Source organism: Embiotoca jacksoni, unplaced genomic scaffold, assembly GCF_022577435.1.
Source record: "Embiotoca jacksoni isolate LCO1_2020_lvr unplaced genomic scaffold, fEmbJac1.0.p SCAF_12, whole genome shotgun sequence".
Lineage (NCBI taxonomy): Eukaryota > Metazoa > Chordata > Actinopteri > Embiotocidae > Embiotoca > Embiotoca jacksoni.
This window is the reverse complement of record NW_027185252.1, coordinates 16702889-16727121: the sequence shown is the minus strand read 5'-3', so window position 1 is coordinate 16727121 and position 24233 is coordinate 16702889. Positions and strand designations below refer to the sequence as shown.

The window sequence follows — 24233 nt, the reverse complement described above, 5'->3', positions numbered from 1 at the left end:
CACTGAAGACCTGCAGAGTTCAACCACCTCAGTGATCCACCTCAGTGATGATCCACCTCAGTGATGAACCACCTCAGTGATCCACCTCAGTGATGAACCACCTCAGTGATCCACCACAGTGAACCACCACACGGTGATGAAGTCATTCAAATGTTCACGACAAAGTCTTCATTAGTCAGAATTAAAACAACAAAAAATAAATGTATGGCTTCATTTTATTGGCTCTTGTCAGTCATTCACAGTCACACCTTTATTTGTGTCCTCTTTTTTTTTTTTTTTAAATAGTGTGATATTCATATTTGATGGTAAGCGAAGCAGAATGTCTTTCAGTGGCAGAAAGTCCAATGAAGGAGAGGTGGTTTTGTGTTTTTTTTTAAATTAGGGGATTATGTATAAAAAATAATCATCAGTCAAAAGTAATTCAATCTCAATGTTGATGTTATAAATTTAGATCATTTGTCAAAATTGTAAACACATTCCCGACTGGGAATGAGGCGGCCAAAATGTCCTGTTATGACTCAGTGGGTCCATGAGGGAAAAGGCAGGAGGCAGCTGAGCGCAGAGAGAAACACAACTGTTAACCTCACCAGTGTAAAGCCAGACTTCAGAGATGACGACTGGGTCAGGGATGCTTTTTTTTTTGAGGGAAGTGGAGGACACACAAACATTGGATTGTTTTGGCGAGGCAGAAACATGGCGGACCTTGAGTTCAATGTCAGGTGCTGTATGCTACCTTGTGATTTAATTCTCTTTGAATACTACTTAGATGCTCCAATATATACATTTAAAAAGTCTCAGACTTTGCAGAATCTTTAGGAAGCCAAGCATCAGTCAAAATCCATGTCAAATACATTTTATTTTCAACCATACCAACGTGACTTTCTTTCAACAATGCGCCAGCCAGCTACTAATAAACTGTGATCAACACTAAGCCACGATCCATAATTCGTAAAAGTGTGTCAGGCAGTGACCCTACATTACAAATGGCTTACAATCTTATTAGAGTGGCAAATTACTGCACAAACAGTGAGTGTAATCATAGAAAGAGCTGATCCTTTTTAGCTGACAGATCAGAGTGTTAATGAATTGGGCATTTTCTCACAGTTGGCATTTTCAGGCTTTCAGGCCGTTTTTGTGTTAGTGTTATTACAGATGGTGACTTTGGTAGTTATACAATGACTTTCTGACTATCTTAAAACTGTGATTCCTACTTAGCACCAAGTGCTGATTGTCTCACATGTCAAGTAAGAGACACCTCTCACCCCCCGGTTTGTCATTACACATTCATAATTGTACCAAAATACTTTATAATGATATAAATACTGATATCATGATTTGAAACAACAAGTAAACCAATTCACATACAAACACTCAAACACGTCAATCAAAACTCGTTTAACTGATATACTTCAGATGAAGCGCCGCTGATTTTCAGCATGATACATTTCAATGATGGCAAAGTGCAAAGACAGCAAAATCAGTAATGCACCAAAAAAGCAGCATCTAATAAACATCTTCACTGTGTTGTGTGACAAAGCAGCTCCAACATTGCCATGTGGCGGTAAAGGGGGGAAATGCTTCTATGTTGACTCAGTTTTGCAGTGAGTCCTGCTTTAAAGCCCCAAATGTGCTGAGTGGATTAAGAAAAGCTTCATACAATATTTGATCAGACAAAAGGCAACTACACAGAACATTTCTTAAGAAAATACTTCTACTTCTCTTCCATTCATTGATAAAGGCCTCTTATTCAAATTTTTATTTTGCCCTGCGCCTGTTGTCAACATCTTAATCATGACAGCTGTCTTATTATGAAGACATTGGCACAACAACATTGGCTTGAAAAACATGATTGCACTGAGCTATCATCAATTATGTGCTGAATGGCTGGACGTACCAACACTGTTAATCAATGCATGCAACTTTCACAAATGCTGTAGGTCGAGGAGGAGGAGGAGGAGGATGAGGATGAGGAGGAGGAGGAGGAGAGTTAACCAGAGCAGACTTGTTCACTACCAAATATACAGCAGGTGATCCTCCTCTGCTCTTTATCACGGAGTCTGCAGTCATTACGAGATCTCCTTTGCCATCTCAACATTCTCCTTGGTGATCATGCTTGGCTCTCCTTTCTGCGTCAGGTTGTCTCCCTCCATCGCTGTCTCGCTGGCGGGCCTGGCCGGCTGCTCCTCCATCTGCTCTAGTTCCTCCAGTATGTTCTGAACGCGGCGGACTCCGTCCCGTCTCGCTTGCCGTACGTCTGCGCGACCCTCGGGGTCCACAGAGTCCAGCGCTAACAGCTCTTTGGTCAGCAGCTCCTCCAGTAACATGTACTTCTTGTCATTCTTCTTTCCGTCGAAACATCTCACCTCATGCTCCAGTTTAGCAACTCGTCCGACTATCTGCTGCACCTTAGTCAGGCCTGGGTGGGCTGGACACTGAGCAGCTTGTTCGGCCTCGACCCTTACAGGTGGGACCTCAGGGGGAACAGCTGCCGTGTCCTGGGCCTCTGCCTTTGGAGGTATTTGAACTGTGATATCTGCAATATGTTGCTGCGGTTGCTCGGGCTTCTGGGGCAGCGGGAACTGTTGCTGCATTAACTGTTCAGGCTGCTGAGGCTGTGGAGACGTCTGAGGCGGTACCTGCTGGAAGTGCTGAGGTGGCTGAGGTGGAGGCTGTTGGAACGGCTGAGGTTGTTGAGGCTTTTGGACGTCGGAGTCTGTGTGCAGCGGCTGGGGGAGCGGCGTGTTCTCGGGTTTCGGGTGCATGCTTTGTTGAGCCTGGGAAGACAGAAAGAGGTTATCGAGGTCTGTCACGATGTCGGTCAACTTTTCAAAAAAAAACAAACTAAGCTAGAACACATAAAAGTCTAATTACCTGTGGTCTTTCTCCCAGCACTTGCGTTATAAGAGGTGACTGGCTTCTGATATGAGGTGGGAGGTGAATTGAAGCAGCATCTCGATGTTGGGGAAACACTATTGGAGAAGCCCTTTCTCGGGGAGACGGCATTGCAGCTGAATAGCCGGGCCATTCTTCTGTCTGAATGCGATGGTAGGGCTGCTGATGTTCGGGGTAAGGGATGCGCTGAGAGTAGACTGAGGGATTTAACTGAGGCTGCGTTTGGCCTCCTCCGCCCTCATGGATCACCGGGATAGGGATATAACCGGCTTGAAGACCGGTGCTGCTGGGTCGTGCTGGATGGTGATGTGGGACAGAATAAACCTGAAAAATAAAACATCACATTCAAACAGTGAAAATTCAGTTTTTGGTCATTTGCCTTCCATCTGAAAAATATGTGGTGGGGGACATAAAATCAAGTCCAACCTCTGCTGTTGGTGAAACGGGCGATCCGACCATCCCGGCCTCGGTGGGGCAGCTGTCTAACGGTCCGTGTAAAGGTGATCTCGGCCTGCAGTGGAGCCCCGGCGTCGGGGAAGGTGTGCGCCCGTCTGTGCGGATGTTCTGTGCAGTGCTTGGCTGGATGTAGGAATAACATGGATGCTGCTGCTGCCTCAGCTCTGCACCGTCATGGAAGACCGGGATGGGAACATAACCGGGGCGAAGAATGGGGTGCTTCATCTCCCTCACGAAGGTCTTCTGTGTCTCCTGAGGACTTGGTTCTGGCGGTATGTTGGGCCCATTTGCCGATACTTCTCGAACCTGAAACACATTAGGATTTAAAATGTTAAAGTCTCACTATTTATTGACAACAATGAACATTAAGAATCTTGTGATTTGTTACTTACAATATTAAAACCAGTAAAGAGCCAGTAAAATACAGAAAACTACTCAAAGCACTTGCAAAACATTTAATTAACAAAATTTGTGGTCAACTTTGATGTTGTTTTCTTCACAAATATTCAAAGTATTTAACTATTCAACCAAAACATGGTGATGTCCTTTACTATAAACACTCCAAACCTGGTTCGTATTATTATACCTAAGCATGCAGCACCTGTTAATTATTATTAAACATGCTTTAATACATTTTAACCAACCTATTCTTGCTTATAGAGTAATAAAATGAACATTACTTGCATCTACGTGAATAGTTTAGCTGCTTGCTCCTCCACTAAAAGAATTACATTTTAGTCGATGTAAAACTGTACAAATGAATATGTGCGGCTTAAACGTGTTGTCAGAAAAACTTATCACAGACATATTTACACGCGCAACCAAATGGTTTTCAAAACATGGAGGTATTTCTAATAGGGAAGTGTTCTCAGTCCAGAGATAACTGCAAAGGTTAGAGGTCAAGACGTCCCACTCACACAGCGGGATGCCAAAAGTATCACCTCTCCGAGTCTCCGATAAATAAATGATTGACGCAGACCCTGGTGCGTTTTCCACTCGGACAACTGTTGTTTCTGTGTTGGATATTTTGCTCCACAACCAGAGTGACATCACCTGGATGAATTTCATCACTTGTCCCAATAGTTTTGGCACGCCCTGTGAACTAACATGGTGTTGGCTAATCAACATGATGTCATGCAGAGAAAGAAAACTGTTGTTTGCTCCGCCATTTGGTACATTTTAAAGAGAGGAAAGACAATATGTGCATTATTAAACTGATCTGGTCTCATAAAAACAACGTCAAATATCAATACTGACGTCCTTATTGGGGCCTTACTGTTGCAGGAAAATAACAATGATATCACATAAAATATTAAAAACAAAGCATTAATTTACACTACACCTGCTCATGACAGCTGTGGAGCAACAGGTCTGATAGTTCACTCTGTCCATGATGAAACTGAGAAGTGATCAAATGCTTAAAAACAAATCAAAAGGACAAACACTGCATTTAAATGTTTAAAAACCCGGTAGCGTGTTTTCCTCCAGGAACAAAGTTAACACATAGCTGTGAACGACCCTTCGCCCTCTGCCATTTCAGTGTGGGACACCACACGCTGCCAGCACCGTTGCACCAATTTTATCCCCCAACAGCTGTGTCTTTCTAGCAGATTCCTCTGGACACTAACTTTGGACAACAGTGTGTCTCTTCTCTGAGACCGAAGATTACCAGCTGGCAGGCTGTGAGGCTCCATTCAGCCCACAGGGTTGTTGTTTTTTTTTGTTTTTTTCTCTCTTTCTCTCGCTGTCTCTGCAGACCTGATATGTTTTCCCAACATATTTGAATCCAGTTTGAACGTGATATGCGGGGCAGCGCCTCCGGCCGTACACGCTTACACACTCCGCACACCAGCCTCGATCCTTGTAAGGGAAAAAGTTTAATATGAGCCGGACGTCGCAGTGTTTCCCCGCCGTGAGACAAAACGGCTGGTAAAAAAAACAACAACAACAAAAAAAAACCCCATTGGAAGCGTTTACATACTGCAGGGTGAGTCATCGGGTAATAATAGTGTTAGATCATGACACGGGAACATAACGGGGTTGATCACCCGTTATAATGGGCTTATGAGCTGTCCGTGAGGGGGAGGCGACGGCGCCAAACAAGGCCTATAGTCAACAAGAATAATATATAACTGTGTAGCTCACCGCTAACAGACACCGGACCACCGGACCACCGGACCGAGACGTGCACCGGCGGAGCGCGACACCGAACCGTTGTAACAACCGTTAACCGTTAACTTTATCACGCCGCTCTTCTTCTTCTTCTTCCTTTTTTTTTTTTTTTTTTTTTTTTTTTTACCTTTCTCGTGTCGTGTCTCGGGTCATTCCAGGTTGTGGTGCGGTTGTTGTGATCCACGAAGAAGGGCCATCCAGTCTGAGGGTCAATTTTTACTTCCCATCCGAGCGGCAGAGGGTCGTTGTCGTTGCTTGCCATGGTCGGTAACGGCGACTGTGTCTTCATGCCGTTCATGTTGCAGGTTGTCGAGCACTGAGACATTTTATACAGGCGACGGACGCTTTAAAGATTCCTACAAGTGACGTGGGAAAAGTGGGCTGGAAGTTTCTCGAAATAGCAGGGTTAATGTTGGGGGCGGACAGCGCCGGAGACGGTGGCACGGGTTCCCGAACTTGTTATGTGGCAGCAGCCGGACTCCCCCCCTCCCCAACACGGACTCAAAGTGAACCTCTGACCGGCATTTCTTCAGGTTTTCCCAGGACGCTGCACCTCGGAGCATTTCTTGCTGTTGCTGTCCAAGTCGCTTCTTCCGACAGCTCACCCTTTACAGACCCCCTTACAGCCCCCTCCGTGATCCGTGTGCGTCCCTGGACCCAAAGTTTGACAACCATTGTCTGTGTATTAAAACAAGGGGAATCCCAAAGCCTGTTCTCCATAAATAAAAAGCGTCTCCAAACAGACGTACACAGACTCCCACATCACACGTGTTGTCCAAGGAGCCTCAGTCTGGGTTGATTTGGTACACGATTACGTAACTTGTGGTGTAATGCACCTCTGATGACGGATCTCCCCTTCATCACAGGACTACTCCAATTCTGCCTCATACTATAAGGAAAACACGAGTAAATCCAGGTCTTCGTCACCTGGCAGGACATCTGTCAGGAACCCCCACGTGGAAAGTGAGCATCGCAATGGAAGACAACAGATTTCTGTATTTTGGTACATAAGACTGATTAATAAAACGCGTAGCCTGCTGAGACAATTCCTTTAAAATTTTAATTATACCTGCAGCAGCTTCTTTCCAAATTCCCCCATAAAACTGTTCCTGGAGAGATATGCCAGCTTCATAGACAATATCATTTATTATAGGGATTTGGGGTTATTTATATTGTAGATGCAATATAAACACAGGTGAATTCTGAGATTATTGGTCCCCTGAGCACACACACCTAAAAGGCCCCGTTTCCCACGACAGGTACACTGACTTGCAGCCAGTGCAATAACTAAATTCACCTTACCTCAGGGCACATTCAGTAACCACGAGCCTACAATATATTCATGCTGTTGTATTGCGCTTGTTGTTGTTTTTTTTTTATTGTTATTATTATTTCTCTCCACAGAGTTGAAGGACCCATAAGACATTGTGTACTCAGCCGCTCTGGAGTCCTACAGATAATCTGAGGGGATAAACACTCACTTAAAATGTAAGCGGTTTCTTTCATGTAAACATCTTCAAAGCGCATTTTTTTATGCCATTCCTTCATTTTTTTTTTTTTCAGTAGTACTTTTGAGGCTCTGTTTTTGACATGAATTACTAAACCCTCTGATGATGTGACAAGAAATACAAATGACAGTGACTTCACGCAGAAGCTATGGCGCAGGGGATCCCTGAGCTCTTAGGCCCCCGGGCTGTCCGGTAATCCATCGGAGAATGCAGGAGATACAACTAAGACACAAAGCAGACAGATTTGAATTGAATTGAATGCCGATGTGAGTGTGTACTATAGTGAGAAAAGCATTTGTTACAGTGATTGTTCGGCTCTACATTATTCAGCTGTAATAAGTGGAATCATAAATGCGTTTAAATCATGTTGCGAAATAATAATTAAAGGCTTCATTTAAATAAGAAGTTTCCAGCATATTTAATCATATGTCGCCGGAATATTTGGATACTAGGACCAAAGGCCTCTCTAACTTTTGCAGGCCTACCAGGGTTATGTATCTGGTAATCACCGAGCACTGCTCCTGCCTCGACCCCGCTGTGAGGTGTCGTCAGTGGACGTAAAGTCATCAGTGTTGCTATAGCACAAACCGGATCCTCCAACCTCAAGGAGAAGAGTAACTTCATATAGGTTTTTTTTAGTTTTGCATTCTTCGTGTTGTTTTTGTTGAGAATCTTGATTATCTTCACGTAAATCAATCAAACTATTATATATTTTTCAGTTTTGATTTGTTTGCCACCTTCAGTCCCCCGGGACAAATGTTGATGTTGTTTAGTGTTGTTAATTTATAAAGAAACAAATAACACGTATTGATTATTGTGTAAATGACCAGTCTGTTTATGGACCTATCATTTGTTTAAACTTAAGATTAGCTCTTAGATCTTTCTCCTACAGTAGTGAGCGCAGTTTAGTGCCGTTTGTACAGTTAAAATATAAAAACAGAAATGATGAATCAGACATGAACGTGTCCGTCAGATCATGATCTCTCTGGTGTCTTCTTCACGCTGACAACTGCGCGTGTTCCAGAAAGGTCCCCGCGGCTCGAGGCGCCGCCGTGAACCGTCGTACAGCGGTACATAAAACAAGTGCACCTCTGCATCCAACTTCAAAATAAGAGTCACTTCCGCAAAAAAAAAAAAAAAAACTTTGCAAAATATAATAAACTAAACTAAACTAAACTAAACGTGTTAGCTCCTTTGGATTTCACAATTATTCATTAACCGAAAATAGTTTCCTTGAAGAAGTGGGTAATTTGCATTGTTGTTGTCTTTTTGTTACTTCCTCGCCAGGTCTTTTCACGCGCATGCGCGCTCTCTGGACTCGCAGTGTGACGTATGCACTGGTGCCCGGTTAGCTAGCTTATCAGCTAGTTAGCTAGTTGTTGTTGTTGCTAACCGCGTACATCGCCAGTTACCGTCAGCTGACCAGCGAGTTACTCACGTTTTGTCGGCCTGGTCACAGTCAGCATCGGTCATGGACGACGAAAGCCACCCAAGAACCCTGTAAGTAACTGAAGGTGTCCGGCGGGGGAGCGTTACTTATCGTCAGCTTTCGCCGACGTCGTGAGCCGGTGGCTAACTTAGCTCCCCGTTGTTTCCACAAACATGGCGAACACCGGACGACGCAGATACACGCTTCACTTTAGGATCATTTACATCACGGTTAAATAAATACAATAACAACATGCTTCGTGCGCGTGTGTGTGTGTGTGTGATCCGTAAGCGTTTCCGGTGACGACCGTGTATGTTGTCCGTGTCCGTGACACCGGGCCCGGTCAGAGGGAGAGACCACCGCGTCGGGACAAAACGTCTTCATTTGTTTACGCGTGGCATCTTTCCAGAAGTCTTACTGTCTTGTTGGCTGTCTGCCATGAAGCAGGGTGAGCTGTCCTTGACCCGGCCGTCCTCTGTCCTCTCCAGATATGTGGGGAACCTCTCGAGGGACGTAACAGAAATATTGATCCTGCAGCTCTTCACCCAGATCGGACCTTGTAAAAGTTGTAAGATGATCACGGAGGTAAGCAGGTTGTTTCCGTCATTCACGTCCTAATATTTCACCCAAAAGTTGGGAGGAAAACCGATAAAAAAAAAAAACCGACCCGTACTGTTGTTTAAAACATGAACACAACAAACACAGCCGGTTGTTTTGAACTTTCGTGTCCGACCTGGTCTCTTGCAGCACACGAGCAACGACCCGTATTGCTTCGTGGAGTTCTTTGAACACCGAGATGCTGCTGCAGCCCTGGCAGCCATGAACGGGAGGAAGATATTAGGAAAGGTAGGACAGCAAGTCTGCTCTAAAACTACATGTTAGGTGGGTCTTTAGTTGTCTGAAATCCCCGGTGAGCTGTGATCCTCGTTTCTAGTAAAGAAAACATCTACTTCTCCGGTTCTCCGTCTTAGTTTTAAATGCTGTCTGTGAATTCTCTGTTTCCAGGAGGTCAAAGTAAACTGGGCCACAACTCCAAGTAGCCAGAAGAAAGACACATCCAGTGAGTGTTCACCATTTCCTTTTTCTTTTTTAACTTCTGAAATCAAAGTTTACCAGAGGTTGGTAAATGGTTTCTGTCCTGTTTGCTTGTCTTTTGTTTTGTCCCAGATCACTTCCATGTTTTTGTGGGTGATTTGAACCCTGAGATTTCCACTGAGGACGTCAAGGCTGCATTTGCACCTTTTGGGAAAATCTCGTAAGTTTTCACTCTGAAGGTTATTTCTATTAAGGCGCAAATCAATATTTTTACTGCCTCAGTACCAGCATATTGATTTCTCTTAAGTCAGGCTATATTAAGGTACTTCATAATATTCCTTTGTAAGCTTATGCTCATCTTTGACCATGTTTATATGCATGCAATACGGGTACAGACTTAAATGTAAATCTAAAATATTTACAATTTCATATCAGCGAAATTTAGATTTTCGTGACTCAAACACTGAACGGTTGACATCCTGAAGGATTTTGTTCCTCTTTAACAGTTTATGAGCTACATTTGATCTCGGATGCATTATTTAGTTTTTGAATAAAATCATAACCTGCAGCGTCCCTGGTTCTAGTCTGGTTGGAGATCTTTCTTGTAAGTCATAACCACCGCCACACCTCCCTCTCTCTCTCTGTGTCCCTAGCTCTCACACTTCATTTCCTGGCAACCTTCTCCAATAAAGGCATATGATATCCCATTACTCTCTACAAAAATAAATACATTCTAATAAAACACACAAAATCAAGAAACTGGCTCATAAACTGTGATGGGGAAACAAACACAATGTGGCCAACATACATTACCTACCATTTATATTTTTGATTGTTCAGAACTACAAATCTGCACTGTGTGTGCACTCCTTTAACTCCTTTAAAGAAAACCCGACCAGGCAGGCTGCTACATGAGCAGGTTTTATTCTTAATGTGTAATAGGAAAAGAGTAAAACCCAAGTTATCTAACGTGTGACTGAATGCTGAGAGGATAAAGCGGGTATAGATAATGGATGGATGGATGAATGCTGAGAAGTAAACAGAGATTCAGTGTTCAGGAGAGCACCTTTTATTTTTGCGTCATCTTCTTTGTCACACTTACATTATGTGCAAAAGACCTTACATCCATGCATGTAAACATATTTGATGGTCCTACATAATGTTAAGTATTCAGTAAAAGTAAACATCAGAATGGACCTTTTACATAATATGTATTGTCTTGTTTTGTTTTTCAAAAGCGGATTGGATCGGCCTCATTTATGAGATTAACACAATTGCAGTGAATTTACTTGCTCTTTATGTATTGTCTATTTTTATAACTAAAGTGTCAGCTTTAAGCCTCTGCTTGCTTTTGTATGCATATTTAGGGTGTGGTAAGTAAAACTGTACAGTGTGTCAGCAAAATGTAAGCTGTGTGTATGAACCTGAACAGCTTTTAGTTGTGGGTCTCAGTGAAATAATAGCACTTTGGTTATTTTACAGAAATGCTCATAGGATTGGACAGGAGCTTGAAGGCTAACAGCAAGGAACTGTGCACTCTGGAGACTCAGATGTAGTTTTTTTCTCTATTTATTCCATTCTTTCCATATGTCTTTATTTGTAGATGCCATGTATTAACATGATCTAGCTTAGATTAACGAATTCCAATACACAATGTACTCCTCTAAAGCCATGTTTAAATTGTCTCATTTTGATTTGCATAGTGTTGTTTTGTAGTGCAATGATCCTCTTCCAAAATTTCTGAAAATGTCAATTTCTCAAAATTTGCAGCTCCCCAAACTCCATACTCCATATTGGTGGTAAAGAATTGACCAGGAAAAATAAAGAAATCTGTTAACAGGCCATGTATGCCTTTTAATTCCTTTTTTCTCTTTTGATATTTTCTATGTTTTTATCTGTAGAAAGAGCACCAACAACAGATTTTTTTTTGAATGCATGGTAACCCATAAATCAGTAGCCTACTGTTGTGAGGATTGAGCAAAAGAAGTGGTGCCCTAGTGGTAAAGATCCATTAATACATCTGAAATTATTTACTATAGGCTGCATGTTTTTGTACTTGTTTTTTTCTTTTCAAGTGTTACTTTGAAGTTATTATGCGAGTCAGCGCTCAGTACAAGGTCATGATAGCTAATATACCTTAATGTAGGCCAGAGTAGAGGATTCACAGTTCAGTGTGTTTTGCGTGGTTCCTTTTGGTTTGAAGATTGAAATTGTAAAGTGCTCTGAAGTTGTTTTCACGTTTCCCTCTAGGGACGCCCGTGTTGTGAAGGACATGACGACAGGCAAATCAAAGGGGTATGGATTTGTGTCCTTCTACAACAAACTGGTAAGGCTCCAGTGCAAGAACACAGACTGAAGGTTATTTCTATTTTCTGTTTATTATCCTAATTACAGTAATTAAAGTCAAATTATTTGTAGTTAGTCACAACCAAAATCATCTAAAATTACATAGCTTCCTGTTTGCCATCACTAGTTTCAAAATTACTTCGTAAGCAGTAATGTGTTTTTCATGATTGATTACGGCCATAGATAAATTGGAAAAATCGATCAAATTCGGAAAGGTAATTATGTTTGATTTGGGTTTGTAGGATGCAGAGAACGCCATCATCAACATGGCGGGACAGTGGCTTGGAGGACGCCAAATCAGGACTAACTGGGCAACGCGTAAACCTCCAGCTCCGAAGAGTTCTCAGGACAGTGAGTATTGTCTGTTATTCTTTTTGAGAATTCAGGCTCAAAATGTGTCTAATATCATCACTGTGTTTATATTTTGGCAGCAGAAGAAACGGAAGCATTTGCTGTTCATTTTTCTCGGCTAGGGCAGTCAAATAAGTTCAGAAACCCGCCTCACCTAAAGAACCTACCTACCGGCAGACTTTATTTTAGCTATGATGCATTTCGTTTAATTATAGATGATAAAAAAAACGTATTGGAGTAGATTTTTTTTTATCATAAATCACAGCTTTGTCAAGGAGTTGATGGTCAGCACAAACCTAACATGTGAAGTTTGGGATATCTGATTCCACGTGTTGTTTCTGTCTCAGATGGTTCAAAGCAGCTGAGGTTTGATGACGTCGTGACTCAGTCCAGCCCACAGAACTGCACCGTGTACTGTGGAGGGATCCAGTCAGGACTATCAGGCGAGTGTCACGTTCCCAAGATGCCATTGTTACACCCTGTCGTCACACACTAATAGTGGTCTTATTAGTTAACGTACGGTTTCCTCAAATAGCCTTGAACTAAACACATTCATCTTTTTTTCCTGACTCCTTCAGAACATGTCATGCGACAGACCTTCTCCCCATTTGGTCAAATCATGGAGGTCAGGGTTTTCCCGGAGAAAGGATATTCTTTCATCAGGTAGTGCCTCAGTCCATCGCTGCATTTAGCCTCTGGATGTCACACGCGCATGTTTCATGACTCAATTACAGGCCGGTTAAATCCCTCGTTCGTTGTCAGAGACCTTTTCTTTTGTGTTTGTCTTTACTGCAGTGATGTTATGGAGGCTCAGTCGTCTCAAAAGTTTAAACACTCTGTATTGTCTGATAGAAATTCTTCCTTCTTATGTGCTTGTTTTCCTCTGAAGGTTTTCCTCCCATGACAGTGCTGCCCACGCCATTGTATCAGTAAACGGCACAGTCATTGAAGGACACATAGTGAAGTGCTTCTGGGGCAAAGAATCTCCCGACATGGCAAAAAATCCACAGCAGGTAGAGAGACAACATCAATGATGAGACAAAAGTGATGCGGTTTTAAAAATACATATATTCATGTGGAAATAAAAAAGAAAAGAGAGACAGTCATACACACATTATTACAAATCCCAAGATATATTCTCAGTCATAAAACAACAGACTGAAGGGGTAAATTACGTGTCTTTTTTAATGACATTATTCTGCAGTATTCGTTATCACTTGCTGCTGATTGAACATGGAGTTAATGGGGCTGTTCAAACATTTATTTGCTTTTCTCTCTGGTTGTGTCACTCAGGTTGAGTACAGCCAGTGGGGGCAGTGGAACCAGGTCTACGGGAACCCACAGCAGCAGCAGTACGGCCAGTATGTGACCAACGGGTGGCAAGTTCCCTCCTACAGCATGTACGGCCAGACGTGGAACCAGCAGGGATTTGGAGTAGAGTGAGTTTCACTGTGTCGCATGTTTTCAATGAAACATTTGATCTGACTGTTGTTAGAGGCCCGTTGAACTACACCCGTCATCAAAAGCCTCCGAGGCCTGATTTATGCTAATTTGACCTTAAAACACTTCCTCAAGACAAAAAAAAAAAGAGCTCTTTTCCTCTAGCAGGGGGATCGTTGATTTATTTTACAACACAACTGATATTTGTGACCACAGTCACACTGACTCTGTATCTGTGGGAACTTTTACAGGCAGTCCCAGTCCCAGTCCCCGGCCTGGGTGGGAGGCTTTGGATCTCCGTCAGCTCAGGCTGCAGCCCCACCCGGCACAGTCATGTCCAACCTGGCCAATTTCAGCATGGCTGGCTACCAGACGCAGTGAGACGCCCGAACCCAAGTGTGACACCAAGGGGACACGGCAGTCTTGAGCCGGACAGCTGCTGTGGTAAAAGAAGGGCCAGGGGCCATATTCACAAAGCCTTTGTAGCTAATAGTTGCTCCTATACTACCAGTTTGTAGGGTTTACAGTTTTTCATCGCTTCGGCGGATTTTTGTTAGTTGGACTCCAGAAAGGCCTCGTAGTTAACCACCCAAACCCAAATATTCATATCGGCTCAGAGTGTGTACACGCTGTCCAGCTTTTCTCAGCTGCCTCTGCTGTTTTTCACATAAATTAGTTTTAGTTTTAGTGTTAGTTTTGTCACTGTAACTAAGTGTTAATGTTATCTAACAATTTTGCCTTTCTTCTCAAGCCAAACTACTAAGCAGTGTTTTAGCAAACAATTAAGTGATTCATCTTCGGAAAGAGGTCGCTGCTCTCCGTCGGGGAGGACGGGTATCTGTGTCGGTGCGTACACGAGGTGAGCAGCTCTGTTCAGAGTTTGGAAGTGATGACATTAACGGGATTTGCTGAAAAGACTCCCATCTCTTGTTTGACTGCAGAGGACACAGAGCCTTTTCCATTAACCTCACGATAGACAGGAATAACGGCGGTAACCATGGTAACTGTACACAAAGATGGTGACGGGGGCAGCCTGGAAATGCTTAGATGAGATTCAGAGTAAACATGCAAAAGTAGGACCAAAATTACTTCAGCTTTTGTCGATTAGGAAAAAAAAAAAAAAAAATAAATATATATATATAATTGCTAGGTTTAGAGAAAAACGAATACACATTTTGTTCAGGCTGAAACTAAATCAATATTAAGTGGCAAAATTAACATTAATAAAAATCAATGGGAATTGACCGCACGGCAGGAAAAAAGCAGCCGAACTGAAAAGATAAAGACATTTTTTTGAAAAGCTGGACATGCGTGTATGCGTCCTACTGCAGGGCCTCCCTGTCACTTACTTTACAAATGGTTGGAGCTAGATTGTATCAGCATGCAGGATGCTCACCTGTGATTGGTTGTGACTTTGTCATGTTACAACCAATCACAGCAATGTGGAGTTTAAAGCCCGTGTCCCTCCGGCTGGTTCAATATAGCAAAAAAACATTTACAATTTGTTGATGGGAAATCTGACTTTAAAAAAAACTCTCGGAAGATTTTTTGTTTGTTTGTTTGTTTTGTTTAAATCCCCGAGTTGAACAGTATGTTTTAAATGACAGTCTGTGACACCAAGAGGTTTTAAAATAATTCATGAATTTAAAATAATTAAAAAAGTGCTCTTGGGCCCCTGAAGTAAAGTCAAACTAACTCTGTCTGTTCAACTGTTGATGTTTCATGATAAAACAACGTTTTGAATGTTCAGCCCGGAAACCTTAAGCAGTATGTGATAAGAGGATTCACAGAGTTATGCCATCTTAAAGGTCCCATGTTTTACACTTTTTTTTTTTTTTTTTTTTACAAAAAGTTTATTTGCAGTCTTGATATCCGTAAGATGTTTTTGTGAATTTAAGTACCGAAAATCCATCTCAATATAGTTTTACATCTCTGTTGAGCTTCTCTGGAGCTCGACTGACAACAGGCTGTTTTATGTGTCTTTGAGTCACTCGGTTACCCTCTCTTCTGATTGGTCCGCTCTTTTGACGGCTTTTCTTTGGTCGCATAGTTTCCTAACTGCAGACAAAATGACAGCTCAGTGTCCCCCCCCCCCCCCCCCTCCCCCCCCCCCCCCACACACACACACACACACACACACACACACACACACACACACACATAAAAGTTTGGACATTGGTCTGCTGAGGGAGGACATGTGACATGAACGAGGGTTTGTGACTTCACAAACTTAACGAAGTTCAAATGGCTTGTCTAAACACCGGCTGCGTTTCTACGCGTTCACAGTATTTATACAGCACCTGTTTTATAATCAAAAAAGAAATAGAAATCTGAATTTGTACAATATGGGAGCTTTAACAGACACAAACTTTTCCTCTCATCATCACACTTTAAGTAAGTTGACCAGCGGGCCAAACCATCCAGAAGTATAGTTTTCCAAAACTAATTGTTACTCCCAGATTGAGAAAATAAAAATAAAAAATAAAAAACAAAAAACGTTCACATAACAGTTATTTTGTGAACCTTAAAGCACACCTACTAAAAGCCATCGAGTTACTCCAGCAGCTGACTGGAGTGACGAGGATTAAAATCCCTGGAAACCTCAAACTTACTAACATCAATATTAAATAATCAAACTATAGCAATACCTGCTTTGTTTGCCAACATGTTTTTAAATGTTTATTTACTGGTTATACTCGGGGCATTTTCTGTCATTTTATAACGGCAGGAGACAAAACCACTCGAGTGTTCACGCATTGATCAAGTTCATGTTTGTAATGTAGGTCAGTTTTTAAATCTGCATACAGTGATGACAGTGTTGCACAGATCAAGCCGGTGTGATTAATCACCGTGATTAATTTGTGCTCCGAACTTTACTGAGCCACACGAATGACCTGCTGAACTTCAGCTCATATAGTTTCTAGACTCAGTCCTGTTTTGATATATTGAGGATGAAATGCTTTGTGAATAGAGGCCCTGCGACGGGAGCTTACCTTTCCAGTATCTGTGACGAAACTATTTGTATAAACAACTGTGGCTTTAAAGGAGATTTAGGCGGGATGATGTATCTCTTGGATAAATTTTGTGTACAAAGACAAATTCATCTACACAGCTCGGAAAGCAAAAAAATGATTTGAATTTTAATGTTTTGTATTGGAGTGATAAGCATGTTTGCAGACTTTGATGGATTTTAGTTTCCACCTTACTGTAGCCTAGAGTGACTAATTTATAATCTTGTGTCTCAAAGGAAAGGCAATAGCACATGTTCACTGTATAAAGGAAAATGTTGTAAAAACTGCTTAATCCCCAAACTTTATAATGGTGACAAACTGTGTGCTGATTCTGGAGCTGGTTTCCTCGAGGAATACTGAATCTTAAATATTTTCTTCATCTTCTCCCTCCTCGCTAACATCAGCTAATTTATAGTCATTTCTTTCCGATGGCTTTGAGGCTGTTTTTTGTTTTTTTTCCGGTAAAATCTTGCCCCGAGTTATATCGCATCATGTTTTACATCATTCAAAATGTTATAATTTAGTCACCCTTCTGCATAAAGACAAACCCTCCAATGTTTTAGGTTTACGTTAATTGGGGCTTGTTTTATTTGGTTTATTCTGAACATATTGAAAGTGGAGGGTTTCCTAAATAGTCTGTGTTTTTTTTTTTTTTTTTTGAGGCAGCAGACACTTGTTCTGTATCTCTGTTCATTCAAATCTTTCTATTTAAAGAATATTTCTATACATCCCAGGGAAATTATAATAACAAAACAAAAAAAAAAACCATTCACCGTCAAATAGTGACGAGGATTTCTCACAGACTTCCTGCCATTTGGATATTTCCTGTGTATGTGCCATTCTGTACAGTATGTTACACTCCCTGAAAGCTCACCCTCCCTCTGTTGTATTAGCCAACAAACTTGATGATGCTTTTGATGTTTATTCATTTGAGCTGCGGGAGGAGGAGGAGGAGGGGGAGGGGGGGGGGAAGGGTGTCTACGAAGAAAACAAAAAAACGGGGTCATGTTTGTTGAGAGTGTAAATATATACCTTGATCACAAACCCTCATGAAACTTAAAATAATGTACATACTGTAGGTAGAAATGTTTCAAAATGAAATTCCATCATTAAATTGCAGCAAAATAATTTATGAATAAGCCTTAATTGATTTGTTAACGAATTCAAACTCTATTATTTAAAGAAGCTGCACTATAAATCGAAATTCTTTTTCACTGGATTTTCCCGTTTTAAGTTTGTGTGCCATTTTCAGGATGTAGCAGGAAGCAGGTGATGTATCAACTTGAACTGCACGCTTATGACATGTAATATATTTGTTGCTTCAAATACTGAATGTAATAGCAATTTGCTTTTATGACAATAATACACGAGTTGAACAGCGGAAGTGATGTTTAATAATAAAGGATGAAATACATTTTCCATTCAACGGAAAAACTCAGCAGGTCACTTCAAATAAAGAAACATTTGAACCTCGTTGCTTAGTACGTTTATTGGACACGGATCAATTGTGCTTTATGCAGAAATTGTGACGGGAAAGCATACATTCAATGTAAGTTCACCAGTCCGACAGTAAGGGACATTAAACAATTATTAGACTGAAGTTTGTACCATCTGAAATTAAATATACTACACAGCACATGCTTTCTCTACATTTGCTCTAAAACCTTTTTCCCCTTTTTGTTTGCAGTATTTTTGGAAAGTATTACACCTGATTAGTTAAAACTGTCTACTTGGATAATAGAGTCCCAGGTCTGAATATTTAGTATTTGATGGGAATATGATTATGATAAGATGTGAATACTGTCATTATTATCTTGTGACATGAGATTTTGTCAGCTCAGGAAAAGAGTCCGAAGGATGTCAGCTGGTTGATTTTATTGGCCGTTACTGGATTTTCAGTTATTTCAATATCGGCCTGTTTGTTGGTCGATTTTTTTTATTTTTTTATTTTTTAACTTCAGGGGGTAAATTTGAAAATTTTTGATTTGCTTTTTTTTTTTTTTTTTTTTTTTTTTTAAAGGTTATTCATGATTATTCCTTTTTTTTTTATTGATGTTTATTGCCTAATTGCACTTATAATAAACTGTATTGCCTCCATTACATTACAACAAAAGTGTGTTTATGTAGAAAGAATATCGGCCAATAAACCGATATCTGAAATTTTTCACTTTCTAATATCAGTATTGGCATCGGTCCCAAACTTCCAGTCTCGATCGGGATCTATTCAGGATAATGAATAATCATTGAACCGTTTCCTTAAACTATTAAAGGGGCTGCTAGTAACTCTGGAGAACTTGAACGTTCACAAACATTAAATGACTAAAGCGAAGCAAATATTCAGTCAGATGTTAGGTGGCATATGCATTGCCTAATATTTTATTATACTGCATAACTTTACGTGACTAACCTACTGTTGAAATATATTTATTTTACACAACACTAATGTATAGATTTACATTTGGCTCTTGCCTACAGCGTTGTTGTCTTCTATATATATAATCTGAGCTTGAACCAGTTTGTTATATCAGCTCGAGTGCAGTCGCCTAAGAAGCAAAGAATTTCAAAAACACATGTACAGTATTTACATATTTCCATGAAATGAGAGTGCCTTTGAATATTGCCATGTGAAGAGTTTATTCTTTATCTAACCAGCTAATTGTTGTTTTCTACCTGAAAACCCTTTTTCACTGAACCGTTTAAAGGAAAGTCAGGGAACAAAATAATGTCGGTGTGTGAGCTGGTTTCCAGATCATTTCCTGCTTCTGTTTCTCAGAGTTGAATCACATGCGGTAGCCGTACGTGGAGCTGCTGTGGACTGCTGGTCTTCTGGACGACATCTCGGCCTTCGTTGCCCGGTCGACACAAACCAGCACACGGCCATCTGAAGCAGGCTCACCACTCTGGATTGGGGTCATTTCGAGAAAACTATTCTGATTTAAGAAGGATAAAACCAAGTCTAACTTGCTGGGATGCTAAAGTACAAAATCAAATTGTACAGTTCCTCAGCTTGAACATATCTTTCAGTGTATTCTGAACACCTGATATTTGTAGGGTGAAGCCTCCTTCGCTGTTTACCGTCTGATGAACACGAGGTGGTTTAAGAATACCTTTAACCTATTTCTATACTTACATCATGATGGGTCACAGGCAGTTTCCCTGCTGTTTCATTCCCTTTAGCTTTGTCTCGTCGTCCCAGTTGCTCCATAATCAGCTCAATCCTGGATGTGATGCCTGCTACAGAGCTTTCAAGCTGGAGGACCTGTCGGGTCAGTCTGTTGTGGCGAGAAAAAGGTAAATCGCATTTTATATTAATGTCTGTCGTAATTAAATGTATTGATCTTGTTTGGAGAGCAAATTAGACACTTCATCACATTTCATACTGCAAGAACTTTTCCCACCTTAGAAACACTTCGTGGTCCACAGAGGTTTGACCCGAGTGGCTCTTCAGCTCATTGGATGTGACAGGAGGCTTTTCAAGTGGTTCTTTCCCATAATTCTTTCCAAGATTGTTGAGTTCAGCGCTGAGAGCATCCTGACAAAAATGGAGAAACTGCAATGAAGCTAACGAAGAAATATGTCCAGAAATGTATGAAAATCCAACGGAATTATCGCATTTATGTTATAAATTACACAAATCATCACACAAACCCTCTTTTCCTCCAGTTCGACTTTCATCCTCTCTTGTTCGTCTACGTCTAGAATTTGGTTCCCGTCACGGTCGAACTTTGAGAAGGCTGCAGAAATTTCATCGTCGGCATGTCCCATCCTGCAAAGTCGTCAGAGAGGTGAGGGTTACGTTCAATACGGAAGTCTGTGTTTCCTTTTCGATATTTTGAAACTTACTCTTTAAGAGTCTCTCTGAAGTCCTTGAATTGGATCTCTCCAGATCCGGACCGTAGAGCCTTCTGAACATCCGATATTTTCTCTTTCTTAAGTTTCAACTTCGTAAATGTCTTCATATAGCTCTGAATTACAAAATATTCTGAATTACAAAATATTCTGAATTATAAAATATTATCCACAAATGTGTCTATTTTACATAAACTAGATTTATTGTGTCTTTACCTGTTTGATGATGTCAGTGATTTGCAGCTCATCTTTTTGAGATGAAAGCTCCTCCTTAACCTCCGAATATGTGTCGTTGATGATAGCCAGAAACATATTCTGAGAAAAATATGTGAAGAGATAATTAACTGCTCGATTATATTCTTTTTAAATCTAACATCTTGTGTAGGAGAACTACTTACCAGCAGGACAAAGAAAACAAAAAACACATAAGTGACAAAATAGATCGGACCGAGAACTCTGTTAGCACGATCGATGGCATCGTAATCAAAGTCTCCAAGAATAATTCTGAACTGTGTGAAGCTGCGGGGGGAAAAAAAAAATGAAAAGGGTTGATTAATTGATGCCCAGTCATCCCAGTGAAAGATTTCCTGCTGCTTTTTGCAACACCGCTTACATGCACTTCACGAAGGTGCTGAAAGATTCAACCTCCATGCCAAAGAGCAAATATCCAAGTTGAGCGTAAGCAAAGAACACGATGAAGAACATGATGGCAAATCCCAAGATGTCTTTAGCACATCGACCCAGCGTGGAGGACAGCTGAGTCATGGTCTTGTTAAAACTGATGTACTTGAAAACCTGCAAGCACCAGAAGAAAGCACACATTTGTTTTGAATGACACCAAAGCCACGTAAGAAAATGTGTTGGAGCCAAAACACGTCAGTAGGTTACCTTGATCCACGCGAAGAACAAGTTGACTGCGTTCATGTTGTTATATTGTGTTTGCCAGAATGACAGAAATTCAAAGTCAGCGTAGATATCGGGCTGCTCCAGGAGTTTCCCGAGCAACTTGTCTACTTTGATGGTTCGGAAAATGTTGAAAACAATGGCAACGATGGCGAGCTGAAAGGGAAAATAATCGTACTTTTTTGAGGCGAGGAAAAATCTAAGAAAAGGATGTTTGATTTTAAGATTTTACATTACATTTACGTACCATTATGACAACGATATCCAGTATGTTCCAGATGCTTTTGAAATAGGAGAACTTGTGTATCCGCAGCTCGAGAATCTCCTCCACAACGTAGTAGAGGATGAATACACAGAAGACCATCTCGCAGCCGAGGATGAAGTAATCCCAGGTGGTGATGTAACGAATCAGTCTGACTGTTCTGATCTGGTAGGACGGGATCGCTCCACCAGTTGCCGGGAATTCAACCACCAACCTTTGAGAGGCAGATAAAACGTTTAGTCAACCGGTGGATGAGTACAAGTGAGGGAAGTTGTTATCGTCAGCGATGCTGCTTACCTGATGACACAGAACATGTTAATGTTTGCGTTGTAAGTGGAGAAGTCGATGAAGGCTGATCTGGTTCCTCGGTCCAGCCAAAGATTTTCCACCAGTCCCATCAGTATGACACTGCTCTCCTCTTTGGTCCGACTAAGGTCTTGATAATATCCCGCTCCGCTGTACGTAGTCAACAAGCCCCAGTGAGAGGAACCCTTGACCTCCTTCTCTGTGTGGTAGGTCCAGCTGCAGACAAAGAAGAACATTTATTTTTACCTGCTGCAATTCTTGTACAAAAAAGGGTATCGACAAAACATTTAGGGAGCAGCTTACGCAGTGCCGTTGATGAGACCGAAGCTCAGGTCGTCCTCCTTCTTGTCATTGTAAACATCGAAGCATCCCGTGATCTCATCTTGGAAGTCTTTGTGGACCATGCAGGAGTTGTTCTTGATCTTGATCTGCCTCATCCTGGGGACACCGAGCAGCATGTTCTCATAGTAGATGAAAGACTGGTCGCCGCTGTCCAGGGACTGGTCATTGTACCATTTGGTCCAGTAGAGGCCGTCCAGTAACGGGCCCTGAGTATACTGTTCATATAAAAAGAGAAGGGATGCAGTTTGATTTGCCCTTTTGTTCGTATTCTAATTGGTAAGTGATTTCTCATTGTGGTGAAGGTGGAAGACATGAATATGGAGGAAAACTCACAGTCCAGAAGTCGGCCATGGAGCTAATGGACTGAAACCTAACCCCACCTTCGCCGGCTGTATTCACAAACAGGTCCGTCATGGCTTTCGTGTAATAGTAGGTGCTCGAGCTGGTCATACCGTATGTCACTGAAACACAACGTAATCACATTGTTAATGCCGAGTCGTTGCTTCCTATCTGGCTTTGCTCAGGCTCCGCTCTAAATGTCGCTCCATTCAGCAGTCCAAGATAAGACAACCTGAGAGGCAGACACGCAAAGACTTTGTTGTTCGTCTGTGTTTATGTCACAGCAGCGGTCAAATAGATCCAGATTAGAGGCTGTAATTTGTTTGAAGAGGGCGCACGCTGGCCTGACGCAAATAGCCTCATCAAACAATGTAAATCTAACCGAGACAAAGCAACAAAGGGGCCAAATGCTCTTATCTGTAAAAGGCAAGAGAGAAGTGCCTTTCACTGCTAATGCTCAGCCGGACAATGGCTCTTAGCAGAGAGATGGGAAGGGCATTTGTGGTAGGCATTAAAGCAAAGAGGAGACTTTTGATGGTAAATCAACCATCCAAAGTGCTCTAATATCTCATCAAATGTTGAGCACGTCAAAGTTATTGAAAATAATGCGTTTAGTGTTCATCAGACTTAGAGACATTTAAATTCTCTTCATCCCTTCTGTCACATTGAGGCTGATTAATGTGTGAAGAGCGCACATTTGTCTTTGGAAGTAATTTCCAATGCTTGCACACCAATTCCACATCTTTCAAATGTAGGAAAATACTTTTGTATTTTATAAGTACAACAGGTGCGAATAAGCACTTGCAAATGTTGTTTGAACATGTTATTACAATCATTTTGTCTCAAGACTTTGTGCATCCATTCACAACTCTCAAGGTAAGTGCCAGGCATCATATTTGTGTGCGTAGAATACTTACAGAGGCAAATGTCCACCAGGAACACCAAGTAGACCAGTAACTCCCGCAGAGTGGTTCGGACAAACAGTTCCCTGTTGTTAAAGGTGTTTTCGGTCAATGTTGTTCCCCACAACCCTACAAGAAATATCAGTGAAAGGCATCAGTTATGTAATAAGTTCATATCATGGAGGGTAACTTTGACTCTGAGTTAAAAAGAGCAGGTGTCTACATTTTTAAACTAACAAGATGGCTCAAATCTTTTAGGATAAAAACAGATGTTGAGTGACTAGTTGAATTTACAGACATACTGTAGTAGACTAAACCATTAATAATTGGTTATATTTATACTCATTAATCTGGTTGTACCGTCGATATTGGAAGCAGAAGTTCTGTTGTAAACCAGAATGTGTTCCTACCTTTGATAAAAGAGCAGCAGCCTCCTCGTTTCTTGATCAGACTTTGGTCAGGGGAAGGTGTTTCCTCTGGGAACGGGTCCGGCGTGTCCAGTTTGTACATGCTGTCCATAGAGCCTTGGAAGAAGGGCTGGGAGTTGTAGATGGTGCTGACAACCCGGGGAATGGGTGGCAGGGAGCCACAGAAGCCCTGGTTCACCCAGGCCCCGTTACCCATGCTGTCCAACTCGCACTCCACTTGCCCGGTCAGGTGGCTCTCGGCACGGTTGTTCAGGCACTTCAT

At 41.6% G+C, this 24233-nt stretch overlaps 3 protein-coding genes across 7 annotated transcripts; 1 reads left to right on the top strand and 2 right to left on the bottom strand.

Annotated features, from left to right (window-relative positions):
* Window positions 1-197: 197 nt before the first annotated feature.
* bag3 (BCL2 associated athanogene 3) lies at window positions 198-8981 on the bottom strand. Of its 2 annotated transcripts, none has more exons than XM_069145152.1 (4): window positions 8467-8981; window positions 3319-3654; window positions 2872-3216; window positions 198-2774 (listed from the first exon to the last, which is right to left on the bottom strand). In XM_069145152.1, the coding sequence occupies exons 2-4, from the start codon at window positions 3571-3573 to the stop codon at window positions 2067-2069; spliced, it is 1308 nt and encodes a 435-aa protein (XP_069001253.1). In that variant the 5' UTR covers window positions 3574-3654; window positions 8467-8981; the 3' UTR covers window positions 198-2066. The 2 variants fall into 2 exon arrangements, with proteins under 2 accessions (XP_069001253.1, XP_069001252.1); XM_069145151.1 differs by lacking the exon at window positions 8467-8981 and adding an exon at window positions 5648-6195.
* tial1 (TIA1 cytotoxic granule-associated RNA binding protein-like 1) lies at window positions 6395-18113 on the top strand. Of its 4 annotated transcripts, XM_069145155.1 has the most exons (13): window positions 6395-6483; window positions 6925-7008; window positions 8946-9042; window positions 9205-9303; window positions 9463-9517; window positions 9625-9712; window positions 11743-11818; window positions 12081-12189; window positions 12537-12632; window positions 12768-12852; window positions 13079-13202; window positions 13483-13628; window positions 13881-18113. In XM_069145155.1, the coding sequence occupies exons 3-13, from the start codon at window positions 9031-9033 to the stop codon at window positions 14008-14010; spliced, it is 1020 nt and encodes a 339-aa protein (XP_069001256.1). In that variant the 5' UTR covers window positions 6395-6483; window positions 6925-7008; window positions 8946-9030; the 3' UTR covers window positions 14011-18113. The 4 variants fall into 4 exon arrangements, with proteins under 4 accessions (XP_069001256.1, XP_069001255.1, XP_069001258.1 ...); XM_069145154.1 differs by lacking the exons at window positions 6395-6483; window positions 6925-7008 and adding an exon at window positions 8357-8528; XM_069145156.1 differs by lacking the exons at window positions 6395-6483; window positions 6925-7008; window positions 8946-9042; ... (1 more) ...; window positions 9463-9517; window positions 9625-9712 and adding an exon at window positions 9731-11337.
* A 1307-nt stretch (window positions 18114-19420) lies between these two features.
* On the bottom strand, window positions 19421-24233 carry pkd2l1 (polycystic kidney disease 2-like 1). Its single transcript, XM_069144126.1, has 15 exons — window positions 23954-24233; window positions 23559-23672; window positions 22636-22763; window positions 22264-22517; window positions 21952-22176; window positions 21640-21868; window positions 21378-21548; window positions 21103-21284; window positions 20888-21008; window positions 20706-20804; window positions 20484-20605; window positions 20289-20406; window positions 20039-20172; window positions 19771-19912; window positions 19421-19540 (listed from the first exon to the last, which is right to left on the bottom strand). Exons 1-15 carry the CDS (start codon window positions 24231-24233, stop codon window positions 19421-19423), a joined length of 2439 nt encoding a protein of 812 aa, XP_069000227.1.